This window comes from Plectropomus leopardus, chromosome 21, assembly GCF_026936395.1.
Source record: "Plectropomus leopardus strain MGB_pleo_1.0 chromosome 21, ASM2693639v1, whole genome shotgun sequence".
NCBI lineage: Eukaryota > Metazoa > Chordata > Actinopteri > Perciformes > Serranidae > Plectropomus > Plectropomus leopardus.
In genome coordinates this window covers 28,315,193-28,329,868 of record NC_142196.1, presented here as the reverse complement: position 1 = coordinate 28,329,868, position 14,676 = coordinate 28,315,193, and the positions used below count along the sequence as shown (strand labels likewise).

Sequence of the window (14,676 nt, the reverse complement as noted above, 5' to 3'; positions counted from 1 at the left end):
GCTCATCATGTTTCTTCTCGGCTGGAGAGGAACAAAGTAAAAACCCTGATTCCCAAAAGTCCGTCTGCTCTGTGCAACATAAACACGTAAAGACTGAAAAATAAAAGTGTGCGTGTGAATCGTCTCTGAGCTGCATTCACACATTTAACCTTCAAACTGAAAAAACTTTATGTGTTCTGCGTGAAGGTGACGTCTGCAGCGCGCTGCAATAAAGCTGGACGACAAGTATTAGTACTTTTACTGCAGTAAATGACAGTACAAAAATGACAAATAAATCATAACCTCTTCAGATCAATAGAACTGTTCCTCTTTGACTTAATTTAATAATAATTTATTTATCTATCAAGTCAGACATTTATTCATGATTTATTTATTTAATCTGAATTCAGTTAGAAAAGTTTCACTTTTTGAAAATCTGTTCATGTTTTTAATAAATTCAAAATAAACAGAAAACTTGAAAATGTAGAAAATAAGACTTTTTTTGTCATATTTTAGAAAACGTTCAGTTCTGAGGAATTATTATTTCCTGTTTTTTTATCTTTACACGGAAAATTAAAAATCTGGCTTCTGTTCATTTTAGGAAAAAATCTTTCATGTCTCATATTTTTGTTTTTTCTTGATCAGAGACGATGTTTGAGGATGATGATGATGATGATGATGGTTTTTGTCTGCTGTGTGTCTGAGGTGTGATGAAGGTCAGGTGAGCGGTTGTGTCGTACCTGCTCGTCTTCCCGTCCGTCAGCTGGTTGTTGGTGCAGCGGCGCCCTCTGCTGAGGAAATACAGAAAACTAAATATAAATATGACAGTGATATTTTTAAAATGATGTTACAAAAATCAAGCTTAAACTAGGGGTGAGAGAGGAGAAAGAGCATTTTCACATCTTAAATTAGGATGCAGATGAGAGGACGGCCGTTTGACTGGAGCTGAATTTAACCCTTTGACTTCTGAGCAAACTGTCCTGAACATAAAAAGACAAAGAGTAAATTTACAAGAACCGAGATGAAATGAAAATGAGCAACGAAATGATTTGAAAAAAGGTGCTAAAAATAATTTAAATAGAATTTTTGTAACATAATTTTCAGTTTATCATTATGATTTTTATATAATTTTCTGGATTTTTTCCTATTTTTGTTAATTTTCTAATAATTTTCTCCCTCATTCTCATTTTTCTTGTCATGTTTTGGTCATTTCTTACAGTTTGCAGGACATTTGTCTTTTTTCCATTTTTTCAAAATGAATCAAACCAATTTGCTCGCATTTCAGAGACGTGTGTGTGTGTGTGTCTGTGTGTGTGTGTGTGTGTGTGTCTGTGTGTCTGTGTGTCTGTGTGTGTGTGTGTGTGTGTGTGTGTGTGTGTCTGTGTGTGTGTGTCTGTGTCTGCGTGTGTGTGTGTGCGTGTGTGTGTCTGTGTGTGTGTGTGTGTGTGTGTGTGTGTGTGTGTGTCTCTGTGTGTGTGTGTGTCTGTGTGTCTGTGTGTAACAGTGTGTGTCTGTGTGTGTCTGTGTGTGTGTGTCTGTGTCTGCGTGTGTGTGTGTGCGTGTGTGTGTGTGTGTGTGTGTGTGTGTGTGTGTGTGTGTGTGTGTGTGTGTGTGTGTGTGTGTGTGTGTGTGTGTGTGTCTGTGTGTGTGTGTGTGTGTGTGTGTGTGTGTGTGTGTTTGTAGTCCATCATGTGAACACTGTAGTTTCATCACAGCTGATCCACGTCAGCATCGTCCGCCATCGTCACCACAGATCGAGGAGAAGAGCGGTCGGATTCTCGAAACACGCGATCGTGGTTTCCTGAGTCCTCATGACGTGTCCTTCACACCTGTCCTTGACCTCGAGACGTTTCCTCTGGAGGTTCAGGAAAAGTGGAGGAAAGGAGATTATTCGAACTTTTCGACGGCAGCCGTGTTTTGCAGAGAGTCATGTGACTTTGTTGGTGTTTTTCTTCTTCTTTGGGTTAAATGGTGGTTGACGTGAAGTCTCATTTCCGCCCCCTGCTGTTACACGTACGGGCTAGAAAGACAAACAAAGTGTTTCCATTGCAGTTTTGCGTAAACTTTTTGCAATAAACAGGAGTTTTTTTAATTTAACTGACGTGTTTCCATTAGACGAATCGTGTATTAATGTGATTTTGCTCAATCGAAGGGTTAAATATTTATGAAGCAACCGGCTGTCCGTCTCCTCACCTCTGATGAATCAGATCAGTTTGCGTTTCTGAGGAGGAAGTGACATTAACGGAGACGTGACCTCAACACCAACTGATGGAGTTATTATTAGACCGCAATGAGGAGGTGTGACATTCACCTCTCGGGGACATGTAACACTACACAGAGACGGGGACAGAGACAGCTGTCCGTCCAGCTGTGAGCAGGTTCTGTTTCCTGTTGCAGCAAACATCACTGACATTTAATGTCAGATCAGTGGGCACAGAGAGGACAAAGACAATGTCCAGTCTGATGTGTCCGTCCGGTCAGCAGTCCCGATCAGTGCGGGACAGTTTAGATACAGAGAGTCAAAATGAGCTCCACCCAACAGCTGAGCAGGACGCTAAAGGGTTAAAGTCCCTCTGATCTGCTGTTGATCCCCAAAGAGCTGAAAACAGCTGATTTTCTGACCGTTTGGAGGTTTGTGGTTCACAGGACGGACACGCTACAAACACGGGATCTCTTCATGTTTTATAATTGTCTCAGATCTAAACGTGTGTGGACATCCATAAACCCAACGACACCCAACATTTTTAAAAGAAAAAAAAAAGAAAATCCCCAAGGCTTTAATGAAAAAAAACACCAAAAATACTTAAAGAAAAAAAAATCCCCCCAAATTTTAAAAGGAGTAAAAAAAAAAAAACAACGTTTTAAATCACCAAAAACTGTTAAAGGAAAAATAAAATCACAATTGAAATTTAAAGAAAAAAATTACCTGACAAAAAACAAACATAAAAAATACAAACAAAAAACATGCTTTAAAAATGCTCGCTTTCCGAAACAATTCCTTTAAAAACAAATCAGTGTTCTTTTCTTAAATTTTTTGTGTTTTTTTTTCTTTCTTTTTAAATCTGCTGGCCCGCCAAAATAAACATCTCTAAAATAACAACACTTGTTATTACCAGAAACCGTAAAAACCGACTTACAAACATATTTAGATCTGAGGCTATTTTTAAAATATTCACGGCTGAAGCCTCAGACCCTCGGGACTGACGACGTCACTGTGCAGCAGACAATTCATCCAGAAACATTTCACCGACACACACACACACACACACACACACACACACACACACACTGACTCTAAAGTCGGGATTAAACGCAGCACTTTGATCTGCAGACGAGTCTTTTCAGTATGTTTAGTATTTTTGCTGCAGCAGAGGATCTGAACTCGGGTCAGTTAAACAACTCCATTGGTCAGTTTGGAGTCTGACGGACAGAAGCAACTGTGTGTGTGTGTATGTGTGTGTGTGTGTGTGTGTGTGTGTGTGTGTGTGTGTGTGTGTGTGTGTGTGTGTGTGTGTGTTGGTCAGAGGTGAGGTCTAGTTGTCTGTCAATGCTCGTCCTCAAATAGAGTCTCTCTGTAAACTCAGTCCTGACTGGGGATCGTCTCTGTCCCCACTAACGGCCGGTCAAGACTCGTTTGACTTCATCGATGAGCCGATCAGCCGATCAGCCGATCAGCCGACTCCGCTGGTTCACTCTTCAGCAAGCTGCTCGGTGTTTATGAGGATTTTCACTGAGACGTCTGAAGTGTTTGCTCCTCTGCAGCTCCATGAAGACTTCACTTTTAGGAGGTATGAAATCTCTTCAGCATGTTTGTCGGCTCGTAAAGCTTTACTGCACACTCTAAACAGTGTTTAGAGTGTGCAGTAAAGAATGATCTTTTGGTTTGTATTCATCTGCACAGAGTTTTTATCTTAAACAATCAGCTTTTTATCTTCAGTTGCTCACATGAGCAAACGCTCATCTGCAGGAACATCATCGTGTACATTTGGATGAAACTGAAGTTAAAATATGAGTTAAACTTTCCGCTGAACAAAACTTTAAAGGCAACACTTCAGCTTTTGGTCCCCTGTTCCTCAGGTTTCAGTTTACCCTTTGAAACTTGAGAAAACTGGTTTGATTCCTTTTACAAACACGGGCTGATGGCTAAGAGCAAAAAACTGGCAAGAAATTAAGTTACAAAAATATTACCTGAAATAAGCAAAAAGTAAAAATGACCAAAAAAAAGTGCAGAAAAAAAGTACATTTATTTTGTAACATTATCTTAGATAAACAATTATGATCTAATTCTCCGAACTTTTTTCCCTATTCTTGATCATTTTCTCACAATCCAGTTTGACAGTTTTCATTTTTGTCCTGCAGAAACGCAGCTTAACCAAAGACAACAACCTGAACCAAAACCTTGTCCCAGAGACACAAGACAAATAACAGGAGCATATCTCGACAACAGAAAACAACAGGACAACAGAAGAACACCAGGACAACAGAAGAACACCAGAACAACAGAAGAACACCAGAACAACAGAAGGACACCAGAACAACAGAAGGACACCAGGACAACAGAAGACCAGGACAACTAAAGAACACCAGGACAACAGAAGAACAACAGAACAACAGAAGGACACCAGGACAACAGAAGAACACCAGGACAACTAAAGAACACCAGGACAACAGAAGAACAACAGAACAACAGAAGGACACCAGGACAACAGAAGAACACCAGGACAACAGAAGAACACCAGGACAACAGAAGAACACCAGGACAACAAAAGAACACCAGGACAACTAAAGAACACCAGGACAACAGAAGAACATCAGGACAACTAAAGAACACCAGGACAACTAAAGAACACCAGGACAACAGAAGAACATCAGGACAACAGAAGAACACCAGGACAACAGAAGAACACCAGGACAACTAAAGAACACCAGGACAGCAGAAGAACACCAGGACAACTAAAGAACACCAGGACAGCAGAAGAACACCAGGACAACTAAAGAACACCAGGACAGCAGAAGAACACCAGGACAACAGAAGAACACCAGGACAACAGAAGAACACCATTACAACAGAAGAACACCAGGACAACAGAAGAGCACCAGGACAACAGAAGGACACCAGGACAACAGAAGAACACCAGGGCAACTAAACAACACCAGGACAGCAGAAGAACACCAGGACAACTAAAGAACACCAGGACAGCAGAAGAACACCAGGACAACTAAAGAACACCAGGACAGCAGAAGAACACCAGGACAACAGAAGAACACCAGGACAACAGAAGAACACCAGGACAACAGAAGAACACCAGGACAACAGAAGAACACCAGGACAACAGAAGGACACCAGGACAACAGAAGAACACCAGGACAACAGAAGAACACCAGGACAACTAAAGAACACCAGGACAGCAGAAGAACACCAGGACAACTAAAGAACACCAGGACAGCAGAAGAACACCAGGACAACAGAAGAACACCAGGACAACAGAAGAACACCATTACAACAGAAGAACACCAGGACAACAGAAGAGCACCAGGACAACAGAAGGACACCAGGACAACTAAAGAACACCAGGACAGCAGAAGAACACCAGGACAACTAAAGAACACCAAGACAGCAGAAGAACATCAGGACAACAGAAGAACACCAGGACAGCAGAAGAACACCAGGACAACTAAAGAACACCAGGACAACTAAAGAACACCAAGACAGCAGAAGAACATCAGGACAACAGAAGAACACCAGGACAGCAGAAGAACACCAGGACAACTAAAGAACACCAGGACAGCAGAAGAACACCAGGACAACTAAAGAACACCAAGACAGCAGAAGAACATCAGGACAACAGAAGAACACTTGGATAACAGAAGGACAACTGGACAAAAGAAGAGGCCCAGGACAACAGAGGAACACCTGGATAGACAAAAATGACCTGACAGTCCAGTAACGTGGACAATAGAGTCTAATCAAACAGTAGAAGAACATCTGAACAGTAGACCACGAATCTAAACAATAACAGAATGTCTGGACAGTAAACACTTGTGTAGACAGTAAAGACACATGGACAGTAAAGACACATGTGGACAGTAAAGACATGGTTGGACAGTAAAGACATGCGTAGACAGTAAATACACGTGTGGACAGTGGATTAATGTCTGGACAGTAAAGTTCTGTCTGGAGAAACAAAGAACGACTGATCTGATTTTACAAGAAGAGGAGGAGGGATGGGAGGAGCAGTCTGCAAAGAGGAGGTGAAGGAGGAGAAGAGGAGGAGCGAGGGGAGGGAGGACAGTCTGACTTCAGTGGACAGAATCCGTCGATTCACCGTCAAACAGTTTGGGTACAACGTCCTGAGTCTGGCTCGCCGAGGACTGAAGGTACAACCGGCTGCTCTCAGAGCGTGGAGAGTTTTATATCCCATCAATCAGTTATCACTTTTAACATGTCCTTTATACGTCTTTGTCCACCCGAAATGTACAATACCAAAAAGAAGTGGACTCCATTCACTGAACCACTGGGCCATAACGAGAAGCAGTACAAGTAGTAGTAGTAGTGGTAGTCATAGTGTTGGTAGTAGTAGTCGTAGTTGGAGTAGTAAAAGTAGTAGTAGTAGTAGTAGTAGTAGTGGTAGTTGTGAAAGTAGTAGTGGTAGTAATGGTAGTAGTAGTGGTAGTGGTTGTAAGGTAACAGTAAAGCAGTAGCAGTAGAAAATAGTAGAGGTAGTGGTAGTATTGGTATTAGTAGTAGAAGTAGTAGTAGTATTAACAGTATTAACAGAAGCAATGCTAGTAACAGCAGTGTGTGTGTGTGTGTGTGTGTGTGTGTGTGTGTGTGTGTGTGTGTGTGTGTGTCCTCCTGGGCGACGTCCCCCTCGTCCTGCAGGAGGTCCCTGACGAGCTGTGGGAGCTGCTGGACTTAGATAAGCTGAATTTGTCTCTCAACAGTTTGAAGGTTCTTCCTCCTCAGCTGGCTTTGCTGTCCAACCTGGTGGTCCTCAACCTGTGGGGCAACCAGGTAACCATGTCCCTCTGTCCTCCTGCAGGGTGTCCACAACGTCCAAAACATGAAACACAATCAGGAGGCTTTTTTATACACAACAATACCAACAATACCGCCATGTGAAATTAATGTTCCTGTGAGGTCACATGCTAACTAAAACGTAACGTTTGAACTGCAACACTGGTGACAGATCAGAGAATGTTCTTTATAAAACGTTCCCACAATGTTACATGAGAACAAAGGAAGAACATTTTCAAAACAACATTCAGAGCATGTTATAGAGAACTTAAAGAAAACTTGCAGCTGAAAACATTATTGAAACATTGCATTGGTTGCATTGCACCATTCTCCGAATGTTTTTAGAACCAAAAAATGGGTTATGACATTACATTTTCATTAAAACATGTTGGTAATCTCAGGCCTCAATAACATGCTCTGAATGTTACTTTGAAAATGTTCTTCCTGTAACATTGTGGGAATGTTTTCTAAAAGAACATTTTCTGATCTGTCACCTCTTAACGCCACCAAAACATCCTCAGAGTGTTGCAGTTCAAACGTTACGTCTTAGTTATCATATAACCTTACAGGAACATTATTTGAAATGAGAAACATTCTTTAAACGTTCCTTGAACATTAGATTAAAAGGTTGTAGATAACGTTAGCCAATGTTGTAGGAACGTTCCCTGCTGGCTGGAATGTTGACAAAGAAAAAATGTAACCTTTTTCTGATGTTTATAGAGAATGATACCCTAACTTTAAGAAAAATGTTCTGGAAACGTAAAGAAAGCTTGCAGCTGAAAACATTACTGAAACATTGCATTGTCCCTTTCTCAGAACGTTTTTAGAACCTAAAATTTCTTGCTGGGTAGCACTGAGGTGCTGAGCATGCTGCTGTCTCCTGGATAAATAAAGATGATAATCCGTCTCTAATCCAGCAGGATCCAGTTTCTGTCCTCTGTCCTCTGCTCTGTCCTCACCTCCGTCCTTCTTCATTCATTTAGGAGATCTTTATCATCCCCGAGGCCAGAATCATACAAAACAAATGTTCAGTCAGTACTTAAAGACATCACACTAAGTACATTTACTTTTCTTTCAAATTTTGATCGATTTTTGAAAAGACTGGTGAGTTTTTTGTCCTTCAAACTTTTGGCATTTTTATTTCTTTAAAAATATTTGGTAGTTGTTCTTGTTTGAACAATTGAAACTGTTTCCTGTTGTTTGTTGTTGTTCCCTGTTGTTTGTTGTTGTTCCCTGTTGTTTCCTGTGTGTGTGTGTGTGTGTGTGTGTGTGTGTGTGTGTGTGTGTGTGTGTGTGTGTGCGCGTGTGTGCAGCTCAGCAGCCTGCCTCCGGAGATCGGACAGCTGAGGAGACTCAGAGTTTTATTCGCCTACAGAAACAGACTCACTGAAGTCCCCGAAGAGCTGGGAGCCTGCACACAGCTGGAGGTACTGCAAGCACTACTGCCTATACCACTGCAAGTACTACTGCCAATACTACTGCATGAACTACAGCAGCTACTACTGACTACTGTTTCAATAAAGCCACTTTGTGAAATGTTGTTGTTGTTGTTGTTGTTGCTGTAACGTTTCGTTGGTTGCGTGTTTCTGTCTCTCAGGTTCTGAGCCTGGCCAACAACCAGCTGTCCTCGCTGCCGGCCTCGCTGTCTAACCTGACCCGCCTGAGGAAACTCAACCTGAGTCACAACCTCATCGCTCACATCCCGGGCTGCGTCTACAACATGAAGGCTCTGGTACGGTCCCGTCAGTCACAGGCGGACCTCATGGCGCCGCTCTTCTCTACACGCAGGAACACTTCTGACGAGTGTGCAAACTCCAGCAGAGTGGTCTGTGAAAATCACCTATAGTGTGACAGACTCTCACCTGTTCCTGCAGGTGTTCCTCCACCTGGCCTGTAACCATCTGGAGAGCCTGGCAGAGAACATCCAGGCTCTGGTGGAGCTCAAGATCCTGATCGTAGAGGGAAACAGCCTCCACTCCCTGCCCAAAGCCCTCTGCTGCCTCACCAGGTAACCCCACCTCTCACAGGTAACACTCAGGTAACCCCACCTCTAACAGGTAACACCAGGTAACCCCACCTCTCACAGATAACACTCAGGTAACCCCCCTCACACAGGTAACACCAGGTAACACCACCTCTCACAGGTAACCCCACCTCTCACAGATAACACTCAGGTAACCCCCCTCACACAGGTAACACCAGGTAACCCCACCTCTCACAGCTAACACTCAGGTAACCCCCCTCACACAGGTAACACCAGGTAACACCACCTCTCACAGGTAACACCAGGTAACCCCACCTCTCACAGCTAACACTCAGGTAACCCCACCTCACACAGGTAACACTCAGGTAACCCCACCTCACACAGGTAACACCAGGTAACACCACCTCTCACAGGTAACACCAGGTAACCCCACCTCTCACAGATAACACTCAGGTAACCCCCCTCACACAGGTAACACCAGGTAACCCCACCTCTCACAGCTAACACTCAGGTAACCCCACCTCTCACAGATAACACTCAGGTAACCCCCCTCACACAGGTAACACCAGGTAACCCCACCTCTCACAGCTAACACTCAGGTAACCCCACCTCACACAGGTAACACTCAGGTAACCCCACCTCACACAGGTAACACCAGGTAACCCCACCTCTAACAGGTAACACCAGGTAACCCCACCTCACACAGGTAACACTCAGGTAACCCCACCTCTAACAGGTAACACCAGGTAACCCCACCTCACACAGGAAACACTCAGGTAACACCACCTCACACAGGAAACACTCAGGTAACCCCACCTCACACAGGTAACACTCAGGTAACCCCACCTCACACAGGTAACACCAGGTAACACCACCTCTCACAGGTAACACCAGGTAACCCCACCTCTCACAGATAACACTCAGGTAACCCCCCTCACACAGGTAACACCAGGTAACCCCACCTCTCACAGCTAACTCTCAGGTAACCCCACCTCTCACAGATAACACTCAGGTAACCCCCCTCACACAGGTAACACCAGGTAACCCCACCTCTCACAGCTAACTCTCAGGTAACCCCACCTCTCACAGATAACACTCAGGTAACCCCCCTCACACAGGTAACACCAGGTAACCCCACCTCTCACAGCTAACACTCAGGTAACCCCACCTCTCACAGATAACACTCAGGTAACCCCCCTCACACAGGTAACACCAGGTAACCCCACCTCTCACAGCTAACAGTCAGGTAACCCCACCTCACACAGGTAACACTCAGGTAACCCCACCTCACACAGGTAACACCAGGTAACCCCACCTCTAACAGGTAACACCAGGTAACCCCACCTCACACAGGTAACACTCAGGTAACCCCACCTCTAACAGGTAACACCAGGTAACCCCACCTCACACAGGAAACACTCAGGTAACACCACCTCACACAGGAAACACTCAGGTAACACCACCTCACACAGGTAACACTCAGTCGCAGCATCCTGGAATGTCAACAGCAGACGCAGAAGGATACCCAGACGTAACATGTAGACGCAGCAGTCTGCTGACAGAGCAGCAACATGTGACGAGCTGTGAACAACAGTGAACTGATGTGACTCTCTCTCCTGCAGGTTGGAGCTGCTGAATCTGGACTTCAATGACATTAAGGACGTACCACAGGTAAGGACAGACACACATGAAGTATACATCTGATGATGGTGATGATGATGATGATAATGATGATGGTGATGATGTAATGATGGTGATGATGGTGATAATGACGATAGTGATGATGATGGTGATAATTTGATAATGATAATGATGATGATGATGATGATGATGATGTGAAGATGATGATAATGATGATGATGTGATGGTGATGGTGATGGTGAAGGTGATGATAATGATGACGGTGACTGTAATGATGGTGATGGTGATGATAATGATGATGATGACTGTGATGATGGTGATGGTGGTGATAATGGTTGTAATGATAATGATGATGATGATGATGATGATGATGATAATAATGGTGATGATAATAATGATGATGACGATGATGATGGTGATGATGATATAATGATGATGATGATGATGATAATGATAGTGATAATGATAATAATGGTGGTGGTGATGATGATAATAATGATGATGATAATGATGATGGTGACGATAATGATGATGATGATGATGGTGATGGTGATGATAATGATGACGGTGACTGTAATGATGGTGATGGTGATGATAATGATGATGATGACTGTGATGATGGTGATGGTGGTGATAATGGTTGTAATGATAATGATCATGATGATGATGATGATGATAATAATGGTGATGATAATAATGATGATGACGATGATGATGGTGATGATGATGATGATGATAATGATAGTGATAATGATAATAATGGTGATGGTGGTGGTGATGATGATAATGATGATGGTGACGATAATGATGATGATGATGATGATGATGAAGATGGTGTGTTCAGGAGATGCACCGGTTGTCCCGTCTGGAGAAGTTGGCCTGCCATCCTCTGGATAAAGGACTCCACATCGTCCACAACCCGCTGCTGAAGCCTGTGAAGGAGGTGCTGGAGGGCGGGCTCAGCGCCCTCTTCAACTACCTGCGAGCCACATAGCGCAGGGGGCGGGGCTTCTTTTACTACGTGAGTGAAGGTAGAGCAGGGGGAGGGCCTTTTACATCACCTGTGGGCGGGGGGGCTTCTTTTACTACTTGAGAGCTGTTTGGGGCTGAGACTACTTCAAATCGGTAGTCGAGAGTTGTGGTGACGTTTCTTTAAGGATGCAAGGACACATTTTGTTTTGTGTAATGAAATCTTTCTCGACTAATGTGAAGTTTTTTTTGTGTTTTTGTGATATTTGGTTGTAAACGTAGATTCAGCCCATGAGACCATAATAAAGTCACGTCATCCTCAAACAAGTTCTGTAAAATCGGACAAATTGATTTTATGTAAATTATTTCTGAAACCAATTGCCTTGAAAAGAGAACGTAAAAATAAACTTGAAATGTGGCTGTATTTCCGTAATTATGTGAAGTTGTTGCAACTTAAAAATGTCAACTGAACTGAGCTTGTTCTTTCCGGGTGTGAGCGGCTTCAGTGAACAGTCAGTCCGACTGAACTCGATCGTCGTTAAGGGGATTTAGAGGAGGATGAAGTTCACAGATCTGCCGCTTCTGTTTCATTAAACACGTATAGAAAATATTAAAATGACTGAGGAGTGAGCAGCCAGCAGAGGGCAGTAAACAGCACATGACACCTGTTCCACTGAAGCTGCTAAAACTTTGATTTAAAGATTGATTTAATTAAACCTGTCATTTTTAACTTGCAGCAACTTCACAAAATTGAACTTGTAGATCTTTAAATGTGTAAATACACTTTTTTAATCCTTTCAGCCACGTTTCACATCAAAATTTGGCCAATATCCATTATATCCAATGGCCAAACTATTGTGGATCCTCAAGAAATTAATGATGCATTCAAGGATTATTATGAGGGATTATATGATACCAACAATGAAACAGACTTACCAAACCTGAATAGATTTTTAGATAAACTATCAATACCCAATATCCCAAATGAAATAAAAAAAGATCTAGAGCTAGAAATTACCAAAGATGAAATAGAATATGCTATCGACAATATGAAGTCAGGGAAAAGGGCTGGACCAGATGGTCTCCCAATTGATCTGTACAAAAAATTTAAGAATAAATTGCTAACACCGCTTTTGGAAATGTTTTTAGAGGCATTTTTCAATGATAGTCTCCCAACTTCTATCAATAGCGCCTTAATTATTTTACTTCCAAAACCAGGTAAGCCCTCTAACAAATGTGAAAACATGAGACCCATTAGTTTGTTAAATTCTGATCTTAAGATAATATGTAAGCTCTTAGCAAAACACTTGGAAAAGCTATTGCCAAGTATTATTGATAGAGACCAAAATGGTTTCATACGGGGAAGACAAGGTTTTCATAATGTGAGAAGGATATTGAATATTATTCATGCAAATAAAGAAATGTCTGACACAGCGCTTCTATCATTAGATGCCGAAAAGGCCTTCGATCGGGTCAAATGGCCTTATCTTTTCAAAGTTTTAGAAAAATTTGGGTGTGGGAACAACTTCATAAAATGGGTTCAGGTGATATACAAACATTCCACAGCTGAAATTATAACAAATAAAAATGTTTCAAAACCAATAAAAATTAGTAAAGGATGCCGGCAAGGTTGCCCTCTGTCGCCCCTACTGTTTACACTGGCAATGGAACCTTTCGCAATAGCAGTGCGATCACACTCTCAGTTTAGTGGAATAGCGGTGGGGCCGACGGAGCACAGAATAGCTTTATATGCTGATGACGTAATCTTAATGATGACAAAATTAAATAAAACAATTCCAGCCTTGTCACAGCTAATACATGCATTTGGTGTTGTCTCAGGGTATAAAGTAAATAATACTAAGTCCTCTATACTACTACTTAAAGCATCTGAAAGACAGAACCCAATCACTGAAGCAATCCAATTTAATGTTGTAGAACAATTTAAATATTTGGGAGTACAGATTTTGCCAAGACTAGAACATGTTGTCAGTGCTAACTATGAACCTCTGATGATAGAGACGAATGAATCTATTGAGAAATGGATGTCATTACCAGTATCTACAATTGGGAGAATTAATATTTTAAAAATGAACATTCTACCTAAATTCCTTTATTTATTCCAAAACATTCCCCTGCCGCCACCTTCAGACTTGTTTTCTAAAGTTAAAAAAATATTCCTTAGATTTATATGGAACAATAAGAGGGCACGACTTCGTTTGTCTCTACTGTACTTACCATTTGACAGAGGAGGTTTAAAATGTCCAAATTTGATGTGGTACTACTGGGCTGCACAGCTGAGGTCTGTCATGTTTTATTTTTCAAAAAATGATTCTCCTCACTGGACAGAAATGGAATGTTATGGTCTAAAATTGCCTCTTCCCTTATATATACACTCAGACACAGAAAAAAGACTACGGAAACAAGCTAAAAATCCAATTGTAAAACACATGGTAAAGATATGGTATGATATAAAAAAACATTTAAAAGAAACATACCCCTTATCACAATATAGTCCAATATGGGGTAATCACTTCTTTGTACCAGGTAGAGCAGATGCAACTTTTAAATTATGGCACTTTAAGGGACTTAGAACAATCCAGGATCTATATATGGTAGACTCAGATATATTGATGTCCTTTGATGAATTGAGGTCTAAATATAAACTTAGTAGAAAACATTTCTTCAAATACCTCCAGCTTAGAAGCTTTGTTAAAGCGAATCAAGACAATACACTCACCAGACCTTTACGATCTTTGTTGGAAGAAATGATGGTAAAAGACAGTTTGAGAAAGGGTATCATATCAGAGTTTTACAGTTTGATGACATCTGGCTCATCTGAAAGTTCACAATTTAAGTTATATGCCTGGAAAGAGGACTTGCAGAGTGAAATTTCAGATGAAGATTGGAAAATAGCCTGTGCCGATGCCCAGTCCAAAAGTATTAATACACGCCTAAAACTAATACAATATAAATGGTTAATGCGAACATATGTTACACCTGTGGAACTAAATCGATACAGAGAAAACATACCAGACACATGCACAAAATGTATGGAACATAAAGGGACATGGTTTCACTGTATTTG

The 14,676-nt window shown here is 41.9% G+C and overlaps 1 protein-coding gene across 1 annotated transcript; it reads left to right on the top strand.

Moving 5' to 3' along the window:
- Positions 1-3,469: 3,469 nt before the first annotated feature.
- LOC121964521 (uncharacterized) lies at positions 3,470-11,918 on the top strand. Its single transcript, XM_088071990.1, has 8 exons — positions 3,470-3,767; positions 4,339-6,357; positions 6,863-6,994; positions 8,311-8,424; positions 8,595-8,729; positions 8,872-9,005; positions 10,604-10,652; positions 11,467-11,918. The coding sequence occupies exons 2-8, from the start codon at positions 6,205-6,207 to the stop codon at positions 11,614-11,616; spliced, it is 867 nt and encodes a 288-aa protein (XP_087928116.1). The 5' UTR covers positions 3,470-3,767; positions 4,339-6,204; the 3' UTR covers positions 11,617-11,918.
- The last annotated feature ends 2,758 nt before the right edge of the window (positions 11,919-14,676 follow it).